The sequence below is a fragment of the Biomphalaria glabrata genome, chromosome 4, assembly GCF_947242115.1.
Source record: "Biomphalaria glabrata chromosome 4, xgBioGlab47.1, whole genome shotgun sequence".
NCBI classification, from domain to species: domain Eukaryota; kingdom Metazoa; phylum Mollusca; class Gastropoda; family Planorbidae; genus Biomphalaria; species Biomphalaria glabrata.
This window is the reverse complement of record NC_074714.1, coordinates 32,143,758-32,165,085: the sequence shown is the minus strand read 5'-3', so window position 1 is coordinate 32,165,085 and position 21,328 is coordinate 32,143,758. Positions and strand designations below refer to the sequence as shown.

Here is a 21,328-nt window from a genome sequence, read left to right as displayed (position 1 = left end):
TCAACGTTAATTGTTAATTTATTATTAGTTGAAAGTTAGGCAATCTATCACTGAGTACAGGAGCCTCTTTTTTATTTTTACAAAATAAAAAGAACTTTATATACTTTCAGCCGACATGCCGTATTATTAAAAACACCTCTATGTGAACTTCTCAATCATCTAGAGTCTTAGACAGTCATTATTTTAGACTAGATTTAAGTAGAGTCTAGACCTAGATTTAATAGGCCTATTATTATAAAAAAAAAAAAAAATCAGTCATTATAGACATCATTCGCAATTTTATTTTTAGGTCTAGGCATTGAAATGTAAATCTATTAATAAACTAAAATCGATCTAAGTCTAAGTACTAACTTATTAAATAAGTCATTATAAGTAGAAGTATTAAAATGAATATTGTATAGATCTAGATTGACTATATTATAGATAGATCTCTAGTTTAGTAGATTAAGTATAGAGTATAGTAAACGTATTACAGTATTATTAGATCTATGTCTTATGTCTATATCAAATTAATTCTAATAATCTAATAATTAAAAAACTTTAAAGTCTTTATTAATATCTGGACTTTTTTTTATAAAAACTGACTATAGGCATAGCATAGGCTAGACTCGGCAATCTAGTCTCAAGGTAGAATCTATACTATTACTAGATCTATTCGATTTTTATATATAGATCTAGACTAGAATTAGATTATAGATCTAAATATACTAATGGAGAGATGATATGAGGTGTTAGCTAATAGCGTTGCTCAAGAAACAAACCTGGGTTTTTCTAAACTCTAATACTTGGTATGTAATAGTAAAACAGCACCTACCTAAATAAATCGTAACTAGCAATCAAAAATCTATATTTATTGTAGTATATATAGGTCTGTGGTTGTATTTTATATAGCCTTCGTAACTTCTTCTATAGAGAAATGACTTTTTGTAATTTCTTTTACTGAAAATTGGGCTATTCGCGTCTGACACATATATAAATTTTATGTTCAGCAACAAACCCTATTACTAGATTAAATGTTATTTGAGGAATACAGTATTACCATAGACTATATATTACATGGACTGCCAACTCTACGCACTAAGCCTATATTCTTCAATAAACAAGTCCCGTTCACGGAGGCGTCCTTGGTTGCGTGGTAAATAGACTTCCGGTAGATTTTTTTTTACTATATAAAGAAACCATTCCCGAAGATTTTTACCACCACTTTTACAGCAAATCATGAATGAAAACTGAATTGTTAAAGAAGATGTTACAGAGGTAAGTGTGCACAAATCAATTTCTGACTTAGATCTATAACTGTAAAGCTTTATAGCTGATTTTCTTAGCCAATATAGACTAATTAGACAAGCCTGTATTTCGTGTATTTTCTTGTTTACGACATTGATTGAATTGAAGTTCTTGTGAGAGCATAGCCTATATATACATATATAAACCAAATAGTAAGACTTGTTCAGAAGGATAACCCGGTGCATTTAGATCTATATATGTTCTTACTATAATAGGCTAAAATGACCTTTCGTTTATAAGTTTTTAAAAAGTCATATATTATGTGTAGGCCTAAAGTAAAGGTAATAAATCTAGATGTAAAATTTTCTCCGAGTTGAAAAATGTAAGAAAAGTATGTTTGGCATTTAGATGGTGTCGATGATAAAATAGAAAAAGTACATTCTGTGATGTTTTATGGCAAGTTATTATATCACAGTGCAGGACAGGCCACTGTCCTGTTGCCTCATGTTTCTCACGCCTATGGCCAAATTTCGAATCCCGGTGCCCCCGTGCCTCATATTCTGTTTGACTGCCCCAGACTTGCTGATCTCCGTCTCAACAGGTCAGAGAAACCAAAAATTCTCGATCTGTATGGTGACATATATGCACTACGCAATACAGCAGGGTTTCTGTCCAGGGCTTTTGCAAGAGAAGATTTGAGCCTCTCAAGCCCTCACTCAAATGGAGTTTGATGATGTTGACTTTTTATGCCCTTTTTTCTGTCTTGGTGAGAGTTATTGTAAGACTGAACTATTGACCTGCAGCTGTTGAAGTATTGACTAGCCTTTGTAATAATTACTGCGAATGGTAGTGAGAGCCACATCGTCGTCAAACATCAGTTCCCTAATCAGGTTATGTCGTCTCCTCGTTTTGGTCAAGCCAGTTTAAGAAGCCTTCCATCCGATCTACTGTGGATATATACTCCATCTTCCAAGGCACTATGAGAGTACTGACGAAACAATTCCGAATAGTGTTGATGGCCAAAACCCATCCTTGTTTTACCCTGCTCTTGATAGATAATACAGGTATCTAAAAGTCTTAGAGGAAGAACTGTTGTTGATGGTCTATTTTGTTGATGAGTATATATATGTTACTGGTGCATGCGAGTCCATATGACACAACAACAGAATGAATCAAGAATATACTTAATAACGCAGGCTGATAACTTCAACAATTTAATAAACAATAAAAAGGGCACAGTCCTCTGTCGTCGCTAGCCTAGCGTCGTCCTCTTAGGCGTCTTGTCCGTTATTCTTCTTGTTCATCAACCTACTCTGTTCTTACTCGTCACATTACTTAGGAAAAACCCGATTCACATCAACTTCTACGCATCTTGTGTCATTACATATTTCCTCCCCCCTTTATCAAAAAAAAAATTTTGTCAATTTTTTTTTTTCAGTCTAAAACACTATCCCTACTGTCATGTCTGTACAATATATATGGCCAAAATTTTGGGGAAAGACAAAACAAACATATATCTTGATCTTGATGGACATCATCATGTTTCCCATCTTCATCAGTTCCTGGTAAAATTGTCCATGTTCCTATGTCACAAAGTTCACACTGTAGTTGAATGTTGACACCAAGAAAACAATATGTACAGTTCCAATACAGTTATTGGTAAGAAAATATCCGGTATACAGTGTTCTAATCATCACTCATGTCATTGACGATGAAATAGTATAGTACAGTGTAATAGTTTCACCAACTAATAGTACTAAGTCCATCAAGACATGTATACAGTCCCCATACGACGATGCCTTTGTCGATTCCACAGACATAAAACAGTGTTTTTCAGAGTAAATACTGTCATTGGCTATATGTTCATGGCTGGTCGCCTCACATCACACCAAACCTTTCCTGTCAGACAAAATGTAATATTTGTGTCAAAACAGCTTTCCAAATTATTCTACTTAACTTTTTTGTTGGGTACCAATAAGTATATTTTCTCTCCACTTACCATTTCCAAACTGACCTAGCCTTTTACTAATGGATGATAATGATTATATAAAAAAATAATGACTGTAGATGATCATACTTACTTTAATTTACACCTTTGACTTCAATTATTGAAATTTTATAATTATCTCCCTTGATTTAATAAAATTCCCAATTTATATTTTACTGAGTTATCTTCCTTTAAAGGAAATAAAATATATATAGTCCATATATAAACAACTTATTCATACCCATTGACTAGAACATATACATATATATACATGCATAAACAAATCAAAATGAATAATCATTATTTACAACAGTTTATCTCACTGTAACTCTTGACAACATGTCAGCTACAATATTAATTTCTCCCCTAATAGCCTCCAATTGAAAATTATATTCTTGTAAAATTAGAAACCACCTGTATAATCTACCATTTTTAATACTTTTTTCTTGCATAAACTTAAGAGGCCTGTGATCAGATAACAATATGAATTTGTTTCCCAGTAAATAGCTTTCCAACTTAGTTACAACCCAAACAACAGCTAAAGCCTCCTTCTCTATGACACTGTATCTCTTCTCAGTATCAGATAATTTCCTACTTACATAAATTATTGGGTGTAATTTATCATACTGTTGCATCAAACAACCTCCTATAGCACTACCAGAAGCATCAGTAGTGACATAGAATATTTTAGAAACATCCGGTAATCTCAATATTAAATTTGTAGAAAAAATATGCTTAACTTTCTCTATAGCTTCTACACACTTTCTATTACAAGTCACTTTTCTAGGCTGTCCTTTCTTTAATAACTGGTTTAATGGATCAACTATCTCTGCTAAATTTGGTATGTATTTTCTATAATAGTTTATCATCCCTAGTATTGATTTAATCTGTTTTTGTGTTGTTGGTATTTCTATTTCTAATATCTTCTTTACATTATCTTCAATGGGACTGATAGTATTATTTTTAACTCTATGTCCTAAAAATGTGATTTCTTCTAAGCCTATCTCTACCTTTTCTGCTTGAACTGTTAGACCATTTTGTTTAATTAACTCAAAAATCTCCCTAATTCCTTTTAAATGTTCTTTCCAATCCTCATGAAAAATGCATATATCATCTAAGTAACAGATTACATTTTTTCTATGACCTATAACCGACATCATCATCCTATTAAAGGTAGCTGGAGCATTTATAAGCCCAAAGCTCATAAAGTTCCATTGGAATATTCCATAAGGAGTGATAAATGCAGTATAAGGTTTAGCTCTATTGGTTAAAGGAATTTGCCAATATCCTTTTGTCAGATCCAATTTTGTAAATACTTTAGCATTGGACAATTTGTGTAATATGTCATCAATGTTAGGCATAGGGTAAGGATCAAATTCAGTTATCTTATTTAACTGTCTATAATCTATGCATAACCTTATATCCCCATTCTTTTTCTTTGCTATAACTATTGGTGAAGCATAAGCTGAATTGGATGGTTCTATTATTCCTAGTTTTAATAAGTTGTCTATTTCATCTTTAACTTTTCCCTGTAAGTGTAATGGAATCCTATAAGGCTTCATGAAAATAGGTTTGTCACTAGTTAACTTTATGTCATGCTTTATGATATTTGTTTTTCCTGGCAAACTGGAAAAAATTTCTTTAAAATCATTGATTACATTTATTATGTCTTTTGTTTTTTCTGGAGATAAATTTTCTAAATTCAGTTTTTCCCATGTTTGGTTATCTTTAGTTTCTAGTATAGGAATATTTTTAATATCATTTTTATTAGTTTCCTCATTGATTAAAACAATTAAACATTCATCTACTTGATTTTCATTTTCCACAGTTTCTGTATCTAACTTTTGAGTTTGATTTTCATTGTTTACTTCTGTATCCAAATTTTGAAATTGATTTTCATTTCTCTCATTGTATAACTTCAAATTATTTATATGATATGTTTTTATTTTTCCATTCATATTAATCTTATAGTTTACTTCACTTGTTTTATTTGTAACAACAAATGGACCCTTCCACTGTTTTCCTAATTTGTTTTTTAAGTCAATTACCAAAAGTAATACCTTGTCTCCTACCTCCAATGTTCTTAATTTTCTTTTTTCATTTAAGTTCTCATGTACTGTTTCTTTATATTTCATGTTATTCTCAAAAGCTTCCGCCCATATTTGTTTTAAATCTACAGCTGTTTCATTGTCATTTTCCTTTTCTATTTTATTTAAGATCAAACTTTCTTTAAAAATTTGTATTTCATCCCTAGGTTTCCTTCCATGTACTAACTCATATGGTGAAAATTGAGTTGCCTCATGAATATTATTTCTAATAGAAAATAGAACAAAATTAATATATTGATCCCAGTTTTTCTGATTATTTTCTACAATTTTAGCTAAGGATCTTTTTATAACACCGTTAAGGCGTTCACAAAGCCCGTTGGCTTCCGGGTGGAATGGCGATGATTTAATGTGTTCTATACCATATTTTAATATCCATCTTTTAAATAACTCAGATGTAAACATAGAAGCATTGTCTGATAGTAATGTTTTTGGTATCCCATGTCTGACTATGAACTTTTGATCTAAAGCATTAATAATATTTTCTGTGTCTATATTGGATAATACCACTGCTTCAGGATATCTACTGAACATGTCTACTATTGTCAATATGTACTTATTATTATGTTCTGTTTTAGTTAAAGGTCCTATGATGTCTATTGCTATTTTTTGAAATGGTTTATTTGGTTCATCCATTGACTGTAATGGAGCTTTACCTAATTTACCCTTAAGTCCCCTTCTTTGACACATATCACATGATCTTATGTATTTTGATATGGTTCCTTTCATTTTAGGCCAAAATACTTGAGTTGCTAAATTTCTAAAACATTTCTTTATACCTCTATGTCCACTTAAATTACTGTCATGTGACAAAATCATGACATCCTTCCAATACTTTTGTGGTAAGACTAATTGTTTTATTTCTCTATCATTTATTTTTGTTTTCCTAAATAGTATTCCTTCTTCTATGACATATTTCTCCATTGGGTTATTATTTCTCCTGTCACTAATTCTGTCATATGTTTTCCCAATGATGTTATCTTGTTTTTGTTCTTGAGCCAATTTGTTTATTCCTTTCAATTCTTCTGTTTTCATTTCTTCAGTTCCATCTTTCTGTTTTTCTGCTTGCGTTTCGTCTTGTTTTTGACCTTGTATTTCAACTTCTTTCTCTTTATCTTCTTCACCATTAACTATTTCATCATTCATATCAATAAGTTCCTGAGTTTCTTGTTTTGGCTTGTTCTTAGATCTGGTTATTACCATATTACTAATGTAATTATCTGTTTCAGTATTCCTATTCTGCTGTAACCTTTCATATTTCTTTTCCCATGCTTCAATTTCCTGTCTTGAACATTCCTTCAAACCTGTTAAGTTTCCAATTAACATATCATGTCTCATGTTAGGCATGGCTACTCCCTCACAATGGCCAGTGTAAAAAGGTGTCTCAATAAACACTTTAAATACTTTAAATTCCTTTATACTGCCATCTGCCAACTCCACTTTCCTTGTATATCCCCTATAATATTGCGCCTCAATGAGATCAGCCCGAACCACGAGTGTGTTACAGCCACTATCTCGGATTGCCTTTATTGGAACATTGTTAATAAAAGCTGGGTAGAAAGCAAAATTGTTTTTATTTTCCCTAACAAAAAACACTCTGTCAGAATCTCTATTTTTATATTCCCTGCTTTTACTCCTATTGTATGTGTTATTATTGTAATTGTTGTTGTAATTGCTGTACCTATTCCTACTGTCTGCTCTGTAATTATTTCTACTATCTGTCCTATTGTAATTATGTGTACTACTTGATCTATTATAATTATTCCTACTGTTTGACCTGTTTTGTGTTCCCCTGCATCTCATAGCCATATGTCCTTTTTTCCCACATCTATAACATGTAACATCCCTGTTGTTTGACCTATCTCTACTATTGCTATATCTAAAATGTTGGCTATCCCTACTTCTATTTCTACTTCTTTCATTGTTTTCCTGTGTATATCCCACTAGATCAATATTCTTTTTATCTTTACATGAAAAAAGGTTGTTGGGATAGGCATTTTTATATGTTCTTATTATCTCAGTAACATCATCCAAAACTTTGGGATTCCTTTCTTTGATAAATGATTGTAATTGAGGGTCACACTTAGCTATAAAATTATCAAGCAATATAAAATTTTTTAATCCCTCAAAGGTACTGTCAATCTTCTCAAATCCCAGCCATTTATTAAAATAGTCTTTTTCCAAATTTATAGTGGTTTGTGGTTCTGTCTGATTGGAAGGTGTGTTTTCAAAATATTTTTTTCTGAATGTGCTGGCATTGTGTCCATATGCATTCAGCAATTCCTTTTTTAAAATTTGGTAGCTATTTTGTACAGTATGATTATGGTTTTGACAAATTGTAAGAGCTTGCCCTTGTACAAAGTCTAACAAAATTTGAGACCACTCTTCCTCCCTTATATTGCAATTAACCATTTTAATTTCATATCTCTTTAGGTAGTCTGAAATACAATCTCTAGCCTCCTGAAAGGGTTGTAGTTTTTTCCTCAACCAATGGTTGTTATCACTTGAAATATTAGTGTTGTTTGTGTGATTATTACTATTATTGGTTTCAATGTGATTGTCTGGGGCATTGGTAGTATTAGTATTAGATCTATCATTAGTATTATTGCTATTAACTTTTTGTTTATTTTGTTCAGCTTCAATTCTCAATTTCTCAAGATCATATTGTAATTTCCTATCTGCTTCTTCTTTTATTAATTGTGCATCTAGTTTATTCTTTTCCATTTCTATCCTATCTATTCTATCTCTCTCTATTGTCACCATTTGCTGTACATAGCTAGTTAGGTCCTTTCCTTTAAGTTCTAGCTGTTTAGCCTCAGCAATAATTTGCTGGCGAAAAGTCTCCATATAATCAAAGTTTGGAGCTGTTGCCATTATGCTTATTTTATTTTAAACAATGTCTCAATATAGTTTTGATATGGCCTCCCTATTGGCCTAAATTTAGTCACAATTTAGTTTTCACAAAAACTCACTTTCAAATACTTCTTGTAATATATATATATTTAAATACCTTTGCTCAATGTTATATTAACAAATATTACCTCAGTGGACTTACTCACAACCACAATACTTGAATACAACTCAAAATTTTATATCACCTTAATTCAGTGGACTTACTTTAGACCACATAAACAAATATCAATACCTCAATACTTAATTCAATGGACTTACTTCTTGCCAATAAATACCCCTAGGACTATTCTAGTCACTAGTCTAGATTCAATACAACTTCAATACAACTTCAAATAGATAAATCAATATTATACCTCCAACAGTAAATCACAATCCAGTGATACTGACAAAAAATTTTATTCTGACCAATTAGACTGTGTTTAAACACATCTATAAAATAATGTCAACCGATTAATCGGGACAAAAGATCTATATATAAATAATTACTCCTTAGACTCAGTTGTCTTCAGGATAAAATAGATCTAAGGCTCTCATAGGTATAACAATTTAGTTAATACCTGGAAACAATCTAGAATTTATAATCTAGATTAAACGTGGCTTACCTTATCTACTTAAGATAAAATTACTAATATATAATAAGAATAGTGTAAAATAAACGTAATAAGACACAAAAAAATAAATCTATTCTAATGAGATGAGACTTTTTAGAGGAAGTATACACTGAAAGAGACAAATAAAGATAACTTCACTTGACTTCTAAAAAAAAATAAAATGTACGTGGATACGAACAAAACAAGACAATCTAAACAATCATCGAGACTTTATTAAATGGAGCAGGTCCACTTTCTAATGTGTCCTATAATGACGCCCTTATCAGGCAACCTGCTCTTAACAAAGATCTACTGTCCCTAATAGACTTAATTTAATAATAATGGAGAGAAAAAATAAACTTATCTTTAGTTAGATCCCCTTTGTTCAGTCCACGGAGCTACAACGGTCAGTTCCACACAAGTTCCCCACTGTCTTAGTCTTAGGCAAGGCAAGGTGTGCTCCCACAAAGGCCACTCGACAGGCAGTACTGAGTTAGGCCAATCTCTCCTGGTGCTGCCACAGTATGGTACGGTTCTCAGATAAAGTCCTCTGGTCAGGTTCCAAGGTTCCGGTTCCACTTGATGATCTGTTGGTGCTGGCTTCTGTCTTCAGGTCAGGAACATAAGTCAATACTGAGACAAGCTGGTGGTGCTGTCTCCAGAGAGGTAAAAAAAATGACTAAGTCCAACTCTCTCTTTTGATGAATATAAATTAGTCAACTTTACAAGTTGAATAGATGGTCACGCAGTGTGGTAGTAGGGTATACCATCACTCGTGTGTAGATTAGATTGTAAGCTCAGCAACACTGCAACAGTCAATTAATAGCTTGAAAAACAAACCTGACAAGGTGACTCGATCCAACGGTCAGCTTGTAGATACTAGATATGTAGACTCAGATGACTTTCCGTACTCACAATAAACAGATAAACCTGACAAAATGAGGTATCTTCACTCTTGAGGTATATAGGTAGAGGTATACTGACGACGGACTGCCCTAAATCACTTCAACGGACGAAATAGTTCTGGATTCAGACACAATAGATATAGATCTAGTCAATATAGATCCAAGTTCAATCTAAAAATATCCAACATGGCTGACAAAGCTAGACGCTGGTAACGGTTTCGAATTTTCTCTAATAGAAAGTCTAGATCCACTGGAACAAAGATGCCAAAATCCAGCTGCAGTCCAGATAATTAGCACAGACGTAGGGTAGATCTAGTAGAAATAAACGAATGTTAATCCAGTACTTCTCCAGTGTACTTCGCCAAGTGTAGAATTGTAGATAGATATATCCAGAACACGAAGTTAACTAGATTGTAGATCAAAATGACGCCCTGGCCGTCGTGGGTCGCCACATCTGTTGATGGTCTATTTTGTTGATGAGTATATATATGTTACTGGTGCATGCGAGTCCATATGACACAACAACAGAATGAATCAAGAATATACTTAATAACGCAGGCTGATAACTTCAACAATTTAATAAACAATAAAAAGGGCACAGTCCTCTGTCGTCGCTAGCCTAGCGTCGTCCTCTTAGGCGTCTTGTCCGTTATTCTTCTTGTTCATCAACCTACTCTGTTCTTACTCGTCACATTACTTAGGAAAAACCCGATTCACATCAACTTCTACGCATCTTGTGTCATTACACTGTCAAACTTTACAGTTCCTATCATGTGAAGCTGACAGTAGTTTCAATAGCTTATTTGGACAGACAATTTTCACTAGTAAAAACCACTTCTGCTTAGTGTGAGCCTATTGCTAAATGAAGTTCATATTTCTATTACTTTCTACTCAAGTCACCCAAGAGAAATTTTATTTAAAGTGAAAACTTTTTATAATGCATTTTTCGTTTGTTTTGTTTTTTTATTAAAGGAGCATACTACTTCCAAAAACCTGATTTGATTGTCACTAACTTTCAAATTGAAAGGGATCTACTAAAAGTGAGATTTTTTTTTACTTTCTGCAATAACATTGTGTTATCAATACATGTATCACTTTTAATTACTTGTAATTGTGAAATAATAGGTAAAAAATCTCCTTAAGTACATGTTATATTTAATCCTATGCATAAAATTTATTTACATTAAAAAAAATAATTAAAGCAGGCCTAATTGTAGAGAAAAAATTATTTCTTGTGATTGCATTGAAATCAGCTTTAAAGATGCTGTCCATTGTTGTAACATAAAGTAGTCTTACATTTTTTATTAGCAAATATATATATATTTGTAACATATATTTATAACATGTCTAAACTAGTTTGAATTTCTTTTCTTTTTTTTTCAGCTGCTCATGAATTTTGAGATTTTACAGCAAATAGAGGAACAAATTTTATCTGCTTCCACTTAGCCAAACAGCATGGAAATGTGCTATTGTAATGAGTAGAAGATATTTGTCATTTAGAGTATCATGCGTCATTGACTTATGAAAACAAAATGCAACAGCAAATTATCAGTCAGCACATTTCAAGATGAGGAAAATAACAGTATAAGCTACATTCATTGATGCATTATTTATACAAAAATGTATAGTCAACCAAGTCATCAATCCATTTTTTTATGAAGCCAGTTACAGTTACCATGAAAGGATGAAATTTCAGATAATATTCTGTTTGTTTTATGAAATGAGAATAGGCCTACATCAGAAATTGAAATGGTCATCTTCAGTATTTAATGTTTCATCTAAAAATGATAATTATATTAATACATATTTGATGTACAAACAAATGAAAACCATTCAAACACTTTTTTTTTGTGAAGTATAGAGGATTAAACTTGTAAGTGTCTGAACAATACTACATCGACATTAACTTATTATTATAGACTTTTTACAGGAAATTGAATAATGCTAACATTTACTGACAAGTGAATATTGAAGTAATGATGTGCTTTCTATTTTAATAAGTCAATAATATTAGTAAGAACAATATTATCTTCACTTTCTTAATATTATAAACACAATATTTCCTGAAAAGATTTTTTTAAATTATAGAAATAATGCTCAAGTCTTCAGAAATGGTAGTTTTCAGAATGATAAAATCAAGGACAACATAGTATTCATGAACTTCCAGCTATCAGCAAGCTCCTAGTAGGTATTATGGAGCACATTCTCCTTCAACTCAGAGGATCACAGGCACTGGACAAATTCTAGTACTGTTGATGGAATAGAAACAACATACATTAAATTCATAACAAGTCACCAATTCAATCTAAGTTTTATATAGTACCAAACTTCCATATGTTCAAGTCCTTTACGGATAAAATCAATTCTGAAAACATCTAACAAAACAGTTCTTTAAACGTATATTAGGAGTATAGTAAAGTATATTAGAGGTTTTACATAAAAAATGCTATGGGAACATATTATGAAACAAAAATATTACAAAAAAAAAGGAATAGAATAATAATAACAATATTTAATCTTTGACATTATATTTAGTAATATTATGAAAATTTAATGAATCATTAAATGCACTTGAAAGTGAAGGGGACAGATTTTTTAAAAAATTCAGGAAATTTTCTGCACAAGCATGCTGAGGTAACCCAAATAAAGAGAGTCATTAAATATTGTACTGAGTGTTTGAAACTTAATTTTTTATTGCATACTTTAAAATATGAACATATCTTTTCAAATTTGAAGGGAGAATTTGAAGACTGCTTTTATTCTTTTTGCACTAAGATAAAAGTATTAAATTTTAAGCTGCCCTACTTACTGGAAGGAAGCCTGGTGGCTTAGCGGTAAAGCGCTTGGCTTCCGAACCGGAAGTCCCAGGTTCAAATCCTGGTGAAGACTGGAATTTTTAATTTGAGTCTGAGTCCACTCAGCTCTAATGGGTACCTGACATTAGTTGGGGAAAGTAAAGGCGGTTGGTCATTGTGCTGGCCACATGACACCCTCGTTAACCGTAGGCAACAGAATGGTCAGAAACAGATGATCTTTACATCATCTGCCCTATCGATCACAAGGTCTGAAAGGGAAACTTTACTTTTTTTTTTTACTTACTGGAAGTTTCGTAGGAAGAGTTTCTGGCATAACAAGTGAGTTTTGTGGTATTCATCCTATTGATAAACTCTTAGGAATAAGAAAGCATCATTTCTTCTTGAAATATACATCTGTGGAAAAGAAAAGAACAATTGCTTTTACTGTGAGCAATAATAAAATTCTAATTAAATTTTAAAAATCTCCAAAATATTTATAGTGACTTAGTTCAAAGAATCATGTAAAGACTTTCTTTAAGCATTGTCTCAACTCATCTGAAATCTCCTTTCCACCAAGATAACTGGATAATCTGTACTTCTAATTGAGAAGTGTTGCATAATATATTTAATTCTTATGCAAGAAAGTATAATTTGAAGGAAAACACCTTAGATAACAAAAGAGTGGTATTGGCCTGCATGAGCCAATTATCACTTTAAAAATACCCTGCACAGGCTGGAGGGAATATAATATGTTTTATTTACAACATAACAACAATATTGTGTAAATATTCACCTATAAATTAGCTTTAAATAAAATAGCACATGGATTCTTACAATTGAAATAGACTTACATAACGTTTAAAAATAAATTATTAATTACTTAAAAACTTACTGTTAAATGTATTTATACAGCTTCGGGCACTGTGTGCAAACTCCTTTGAAAACAATAAGAACATATTGTGGCAGTATCTGGGTAAATACTTGAATCCACACATTGAATGGTAGCAATCACTCATCAGTGTATAGAAATAGATCTAGATACACATTCTAGATCTTATAAGAGTCTAGGTCTATTATTATTGTATTATACTATAGATATAAACTAGATATAGATTAGAGTCGTTAGTAAAGATAAAGTAGATCTTCAAATAGTTTAAAGAACGATCTGTGACACTGTGAGCCAAGCGCTTCCATTCATGATTCACATATATGAAGAAGCTAAGGCTAAGTCGAAATTTAAGTTAACAAGTCATTAGTCAGGAAGTCAGATTAATAAAATCATTAATTAAATTATCATGTTCATGTTGATCATGCCATGATCAAGGTAAGATGAAGCTGATCATCTAGACTTGAGATTTATCCTAGATCTAGTCTACAGTCGACTAGAGCTAGATTCTATATAATAGGGGGCCTATATACTATTATATCTTGATTCTCTGGGTTTATCAGACACACAAAGATGATGAATCTAGCAACTCGACGTTCATAATATTTTTAGTCATAATTTTGTTAAGAGTACTATAGGCATAGCCAGATTTTTATAAAAACAAATTATTATTTTACAAACTTATAAATGGGCATTTACATAAAATTTACGTGTTTAGTGTTCTATTATATATATATATAGTAGAGTGTTGTGTGTAAGGTCGTATTTGTAGATAAAGTTTATAGCCATAGGTCACTACATCTGGGTGAAAGTCTACATGTTTATGTGTACAATCACTTTCTATTGAAGTAGAGCCTAATGATTCTAAAATTTTATTGGGCGAAGAAATATTCGAAACAATATCATATCTTTTTATAGCTTTTAGAAGAATTGGATGTTATTTGGGATTCTAGTTAGTTAAAAAAAAAAAAACAATAAAAACTTGAAGGCCGAAATTTTTATGCAGATTTTTCAGTTAGTCATACATACGTCATTGATTTTTTTTTAATGTTGATTTTCCATTACTATAGATAAAAATGCACATTATCTTGAAAAAAATCTAATTGAATAATAAATTTATTTGTAGATCTGAACAAAAGTTGGTAAAGATGTAAGATTGTAGGCTTATTGACTCACTATATTGTTATTTTATTTAGACTGACTCATTCACAGATTTAACTTAGGCCTATATCACCCATTATATACAAAGCTAGTAAATGACACTCTCAAAAATGTATTGACTCTTTCAGTAAATTGCTTATCACATTTAAAATATACATTGTAAAAATAATGATAATAATTATCAAATGTGATGAAAAAAAAGAAAAACAAATAATCCAAACTGGCAGCACCAATTAGCAGACAATTAATGTCGTAAACAAGAATACACGAAATACAGGCTTGGCTAATTAGTCTATATTGGCTAAGAAAATCAGTTACAAAGCTTTATAGTCATAGATCTAAGTCACAAATTGATTTGTGCACACTTACCTCTGTAACATCGTATATGACAATTAAGTTTCCATTTATGATTTGCTGTAAAAGTGGTGATAAAAATCTTCGGGAATGGTTTCTTTATATAGTAAAAAAAATTCTACCGGAAGTCAATTTACCACGCAACCAAGGACGCCTCGGTGAATGGAACTTATGCTTAGTTTCCTTAGTGTTGGCAGTCCATGTAATATATAGTCTATGGTATTACTGAGTATTTCCCGTGGCTGCGCAGCCCCAGCTGTGGCCTGCATATTTTGCCACATCCAAGGCAAGCATAACCATTGTCCGCAGGTAGTCGATTTAGATTTTCTTTTCGTCGTCTGCGTTTGTCCTCGGCAGCAGATTTTCTTTTGGTCTCAAATGTGTATCCCGCGGCCTTCGTGAGTGACCTCCAGCTGTCTCGTTCCGACGCCGCATGCAGCAAGGTGCTCTCTTATGTCAGCCAAGGAATCGGAAAGTTGACGCCTAAGCTGGTCTTTGAAGCGTTTCCGTGGGGTGCCTCTGTTACGTCGACCACCTATTATAATGATTAGTAAATCGGCCTATTAAATCTAGTTTTAAATCTATATGTTACATAGGTTACGTTTGAAAAAAAACCTTCTTATTACTACTTTACTAAGCAACACCTTGTTTCAGCTTTCAGAAGTTTTTCGCATTTTGAGTGTAGTGTTAAAGAGCTCGACGCGTCCAATCTAGATCTAGGTAGATTTGACTTTTCAGCTTGTGGCCCCTAATTGGCCCACCTCTGGTTGACACAATAATGTACCTTTGACATACTTTTCAATTTAATAGGTAGTTTCTTTTAATCCACTGTTGTTTCTGAGTCATCATTTTACACAATGCTCGAATAAATATGATTGAATGATTTTTTCTAGATTATAAGCTTATTGTGTAACAAGCACTGTTAATTGTCTATTGACTATTGTTAACATTTTATTAATCAATCAAATTAAAATTAGATTAAGACCTAGGTCCATCTGAAAAACTACTTATGTGATCTACAGTGCAATCATCAACCTTTGGTTTTCTTCTTTTTTTTTTTAATCAGAGATCCGAATTACATCAGCACAAGTATATCTGATACAGATGGAAGTCCAGCCAGTGATATCACACCAGCCATGCCTTTACTGGATGACGTCAAAACTAAATCCAGAACCATCATCCGGAATATTGGAAGTGGTAGTCGGCCTGTGTCTGCAGAGTTCAGTGCTGGAGATCTAGAAGGTGGGTGCTTAAACAAAGCTAGAAGAAAGATCACTGCAAATGGTGTGGATAGCTAGCATGGGCAACCAAAAGAAATTGCTGTATTGGTTGCATATGAAACTGCTACCCATTATTATATAAATCCTATTAGCCTGTGTAAAAGTTTCTTCTTATCGTCTTTTTTATCTTATATATTACAGATGTTACTTCAAAAAGAGCACTTGTATGAATTAGTTCTAGTGTATAAAATAAGAAATGTGCCTCTATCTTTGTGTCTTTCTGAGTATTTCATAAGTTGTTTTTTTCTATTTGTAAGTTATGATTTAGTATTTTATGTATTATAGCTACTTTACTATTTTTTCTTCTGTCCTGAAGTGTCTATAACTTAAGTGATTTTACTAGTGGTGTTACTCTTATCAAATTGGAACATTTTTTTGTTATAAATCTCACTGCTCTATTTTGTAGCTTTTAGTGGTTTGGACTAATTCAATTTATTGTATTTTAATGATATTGTCATAAATAAAGTCTCAAGAACCTGAATAATGTACTGATGAATAAAGACTGGCTATTGTAGTGTAATGGTCTATTAACAATTTAAATCTATGGTATATGAAAGAAATATTTTAAAATCTCTTGTAGGCCTACCGGTAGCTAAATAATCCATTCAAAATTAAGTCTACTGTATCTGCTTGACAAAGTAAGTAATACAGGTTGTAGCAATAAGATGATTTTTAAAAAAAAATAATAAAGTCTGTTAAATCTAAATGAACAAATGAAATCTGTTTTATCTGAGTGGCCTTTTAACAAATGGTGTATAGTACAATTTCATATGTTGTAAACAAATGTTAATAAATATATCTAAATGATATGTTAATAAATATATCTGCATAATGTTTCAGATTTGCTCAATGGCATGTACAGAGTGGAGAGTGACAATAGTGTTGATGCTGATGAGCCCATTATGAAACATATGACTGAAGGGGGTGTAACCATCCTCAAACAAATGGACAGAAAGAAAAGGGTAAGTAATCAGGCAATGATCATACTAAATTAACAAGAAGTCAAGCTATATGATAGTAATAATAATAATAGTTCTTTGCACAATTAATTATTTTAACAGTGCAGAGGTCAATTTATAATAATATGTATCAGTTTATTGTGTTTTAACAGCCTGCTCCTGTGGAACCTCATCGATATGATTTTCCTATCAAAAGAATTTTGGTTACCCGAGATGCTAAAGACAAATCTATAACAGGTGAACCTTAAGAAATATTTTACTGCTTGTAATAAAAATAATAAATGTTTGTTTTTTTTAAAGAAATATTTAATGAAAAAACAAAATCCATTCTCTCAACAAATATAGAAATTAACAAAATGAAACAATTTTGTTTCTTTTTAAAAATTTTTACAAACTATATTGTATATGTCTTTATTAAAAATTTAAAAATGACAGTGATTTGCAGAGAATTATTAAAGCAGCACTTATTTGAACTAGTCTATTATTGAAACACTTTAAATTATCAGACAAATCTAATTAAATATTTTTAACTACTGTATAATGAAGTAGTTTTATGTATTGTTCTAGTCTTTTACAGAATTAAAAATTTTTATCTATTCATTGAACAAAGTTTCACTTCAGGGCTCACTACCACCACTTACTTTTTTGTCAATCCATGTCCCTAAAAGCAGCTTTCTAATTTTATTTTTTTTTCATTCCATAAATGGCAAACAGGCAGTGGGCTTGGCATGAAAATAGTAGGAGGTAAAGAAATACCTGGCACAAATGATATTGGTGCATATGTCACTGCCATCTATCCAATCATTGCTGATCAACTTCATGGCGAGCTTGACGTTGGTGAGTTCATATTTGGGTGTGTTTGTGTGTGTTTATTTCAAAAGTTTGTTTTATGATCTTATTGAAAGGATTTATGTAACTTAAAGTTGACATCAAAGTAATTCCATGTTCAGGAGACCAAGTGCTAGAATGGAATGGAATTCATCTGACTGGACTGTCTGCTGATGAAGTGCAAGATATTATCTCCCAGACCAATGGAGAAATAGAAATGGTTGTCAGGGCGTGAGTATCTCTTTGAAGAAAATGCGAAGAATTTATTGATCAAACTGCATAGACATGAGAATTAGTCCTATTGTAAATTTGCTTTTTTTTATTTTATTGCAGAAAGTTTAATTTGAAATTTAGACTAAAAGGAAATTTGAACAAATAAACTAAAATTAAAAAAAAAACACATTCATTTACTTGAAGAAAGATATTCCAAAAACCTTTCTTAGTAAATTCAAACAAATATTTACATAAAACTGCGGATTCATGTCTGATTTGGATCATTATCTGTAATGACATTTGTAGTGACATTTGAAATACAAGACAAACATAAGCACTTAACGTGAACTATTGAGAAACAACCACTTTATTTATGTAAATCATGTGACTTCAAATTTTAAAATGGTCTGATGGAAAATTATGTCACACCTACCAATTAGCACCTAAACATTATTATGCTAACTTCATAATGTCTTTGTAACAACCTAAATTACCATGCTTTAACAAGACTAATTATTAGGACCAGTCAACAGATATTGACAGTAGAAGATTACATAGCAGAAACAAATAGACAATGTTTTGATGACAAAAAAAATTATGTATGATAGATTAGATATAAAAAAAAGTTGGTTTCCTCCCCTTAACATATCTATAGCATTGAAATTACAGAGTGGCCCAAAAGATCTAGTTATTCCCCCTGCATGTAGTTAATATAACCTTGTGCTAGAAATTAATGAGTGATATGAATGAGTTGGTTACCTTGTAGGAAAGTTTAATTTTGCTTCCTACTGTAAAGAGTGGGATTTAGAGGGGTGTTTATACACAGTGTAGATGGACTCCAAATGTGATGTGATGCTGGTCCTTCAGTGTTTTGCACTAGTGATACAAAACTAGGTAATGACAATAAAAGCAGAAGTAGTCAACAGGCTTAGACATTACTCTGTGAGCTGTACATCACAAAACATAAGAACATAAATATATCCCCTTCATACAGTACTCCTGACCAGGACCAGATCAGCACTCCAACTGGCTCACTGACCACTTATTACCCCCCCCCCCCTTGAATAATCCATGTTTATGAAAAACTCAACTCACTACTCACAACAAATAAATAAAAAAAACATAATCTGACATCTTACACACCCCAACTCCTGACAATTCTTTAATTATATAGTAAATAGAATTAGATTTCCTTCTTTGTAATTTTAAATACCTTCATAAATTGACTTGGATTTCATTTTGTCAATTTTCTAATATTAATGTTTTTTAATACTTCTGTCTGTATATTTCTCTAGTCAAATGATTCCACTATTGATGACAGAGTTAACAGCACAACCAGAGAGCTGCAGATCATCCTATGATAACTTAGCTCTGCCATCCTATGAGGAATCAGGTACATCAATTGTACAAAAACTTCTGTTTTTGTAAAAATTGAATATTAATTTTAATAATATATTTTGAGTGATAAATAGCAAGGTAACCTTAAATGTGCTTGAGAAAACAAAATTTCCTTGATACTTTGAAATAAATGATTCAATGACAGGTTAATAGTTTCAAATTAATAAACTAGTACCCTGGTATCAAAGTACATTTCTAAGTCTCCATGACTTGTATACATATACAACTTACACTGAGAAAGCATACCGGGTACTAGTGATTAATATTGTTATGAGTATAAGTCACTGAACATTTATTATGGTAATATGTAGGCCAAATCTACATTATTAATTGTCCTTTAAATTGTCAATTGGGACTAATGTTGCAATGGTCTGCTCCAGTGAAGGAGCCCTACCTACTGAGACAAATGACCGGGTCAGCACAGGTGAACAACAGGCAGGGTGTGGACCCTCGTCAACTTGCTGCTCAACTGGAGGGGATACGGGAGGCTGTCTCGCCTGCTGAAAATTCCCCCAGCTCCTCTCATCAGGATGTAGCCACACCTTCGATTTCATCCCCCTGTAGTACTCCTAGATCTGACCCCACTAGCACATCATCTGATAGACAGCAGCCACCGTCCTCCAGAAGTGCCGATAGACCAGAGAAAGTAAGTTTTGCTTTTAGATTCTATTATTAAAGTTACATAGATATTTGTTTCAAAATATTTTTGTATTAAAAGCTTTGCTAAATAAATGTCTCGGAGACTCATAAAACAGGTAAATTCAATTTTTATTTTGTCATTAATGCTTATCACTGGCCCCAACAAATATTCAGCTAAGAAAATGATTAGATACTTACAAATAAACACTATTATATAATTCCAGCTTGCAGTAGGATCAATAGCTCAGCTACTCCTCAGTTTACATTTGACTACCAGATTCCTAATTAGCAAAGTAATTTAGAATAATAAAATATATCTTTAAAAAAAAAAGAAAATGTCAGTCAGATTGTTAAAATGAAACTTTTTATCTTAAAATTTAAAATTTTAGTATACTCAATATTAATTTATTTTTTGTATTGTTTTTGTATTATTATGTATTTCTGGGAAGCTAAAAGTGTTTATAAATTGTTTATTGAAAGGTTGTAGATAGACACACCACAGATCGACCGACAAGTAGACAGAGACGAAAACATTCACCTAATCCTGGGAAATCCACTCAGCAGCAAGGCTCTCCCCAAAAGCAACAGATGTCCACATCTCATCCTCTGCAAACCTCCCCTCCACCTCCTTACACTCCAAGGCAGCAAGCCAGCTCACAACAAAACAATGCAAGCTCTGATGCAGCGCAGGCTGAACAAGTGCCAGTCAACAGGAGAAAAAAAGACTCGAACCCTATGACCAGCAGTGCTCAAGAGAAATCCAGATCAAGTGCTTTTGACCAACCAGATAGTAGCTCCTGCTCAAGTCCTGCACTCAATGATCGACTGCGAGCATCCCCTCCATTAGACACTCGTCGCTCAATCAAAGCCCGACCTTCCAAAAAAGGGAAAGATAATTTTGTTTTTCCCACAAAAATATTACAAGAGGTAATTATGTATGAAAATTATAATTTTGTCAGAAATTCTAAGATTCTTCAAAATTATTTACATAAATCTTCAATATCAAAATCAATTCATTGCAGAGGCAACTCTATAAGTTATAGAATATTATAAGCTTAAAGTATAAAAATTTTAATATAGTTGTATAC

General features: G+C 32.2%; 1 protein-coding gene and 1 long non-coding RNA gene across 8 annotated transcripts in view; both read left to right on the top strand.

Annotated features, from left to right (window-relative positions):
* LOC106071603 (uncharacterized) overlaps nucleotides 1-21,328 on the top strand; it is a 190,247-nt gene that overhangs the window by 153,035 nt on the left and 15,884 nt on the right. For 6 of the 7 annotated variants that reach the window (XM_056027222.1, XM_056027223.1, XM_056027225.1 and 3 more), the window contains 8 exons: nucleotides 15,990-16,165; nucleotides 17,044-17,165; nucleotides 17,315-17,399; nucleotides 17,877-17,999; nucleotides 18,113-18,221; nucleotides 19,499-19,596; nucleotides 19,982-20,247; nucleotides 20,721-21,167. In XM_056027222.1, the coding sequence (XP_055883197.1) occupies nucleotides 15,990-16,165; nucleotides 17,044-17,165; nucleotides 17,315-17,399; nucleotides 17,877-17,999; nucleotides 18,113-18,221; nucleotides 19,499-19,596; nucleotides 19,982-20,247; nucleotides 20,721-21,167 (1,426 nt within the window). Of the gene's footprint in view, nucleotides 1-15,989; nucleotides 16,166-17,043; nucleotides 17,166-17,314; nucleotides 17,400-17,876; nucleotides 18,000-18,112; nucleotides 18,222-19,498; nucleotides 19,597-19,981; nucleotides 20,248-20,720; nucleotides 21,168-21,328 lie in introns of those variants that run through there. The other variant, XM_056027227.1, reaches the window with a different exon arrangement.
* Nucleotides 1,050-11,618, top strand: LOC129925871 (uncharacterized). Its single transcript, XR_008777618.1, has 3 exons — nucleotides 1,050-1,257; nucleotides 10,700-10,767; nucleotides 11,111-11,618. It is a non-coding gene; the product is annotated as an uncharacterized LOC129925871 (long non-coding RNA).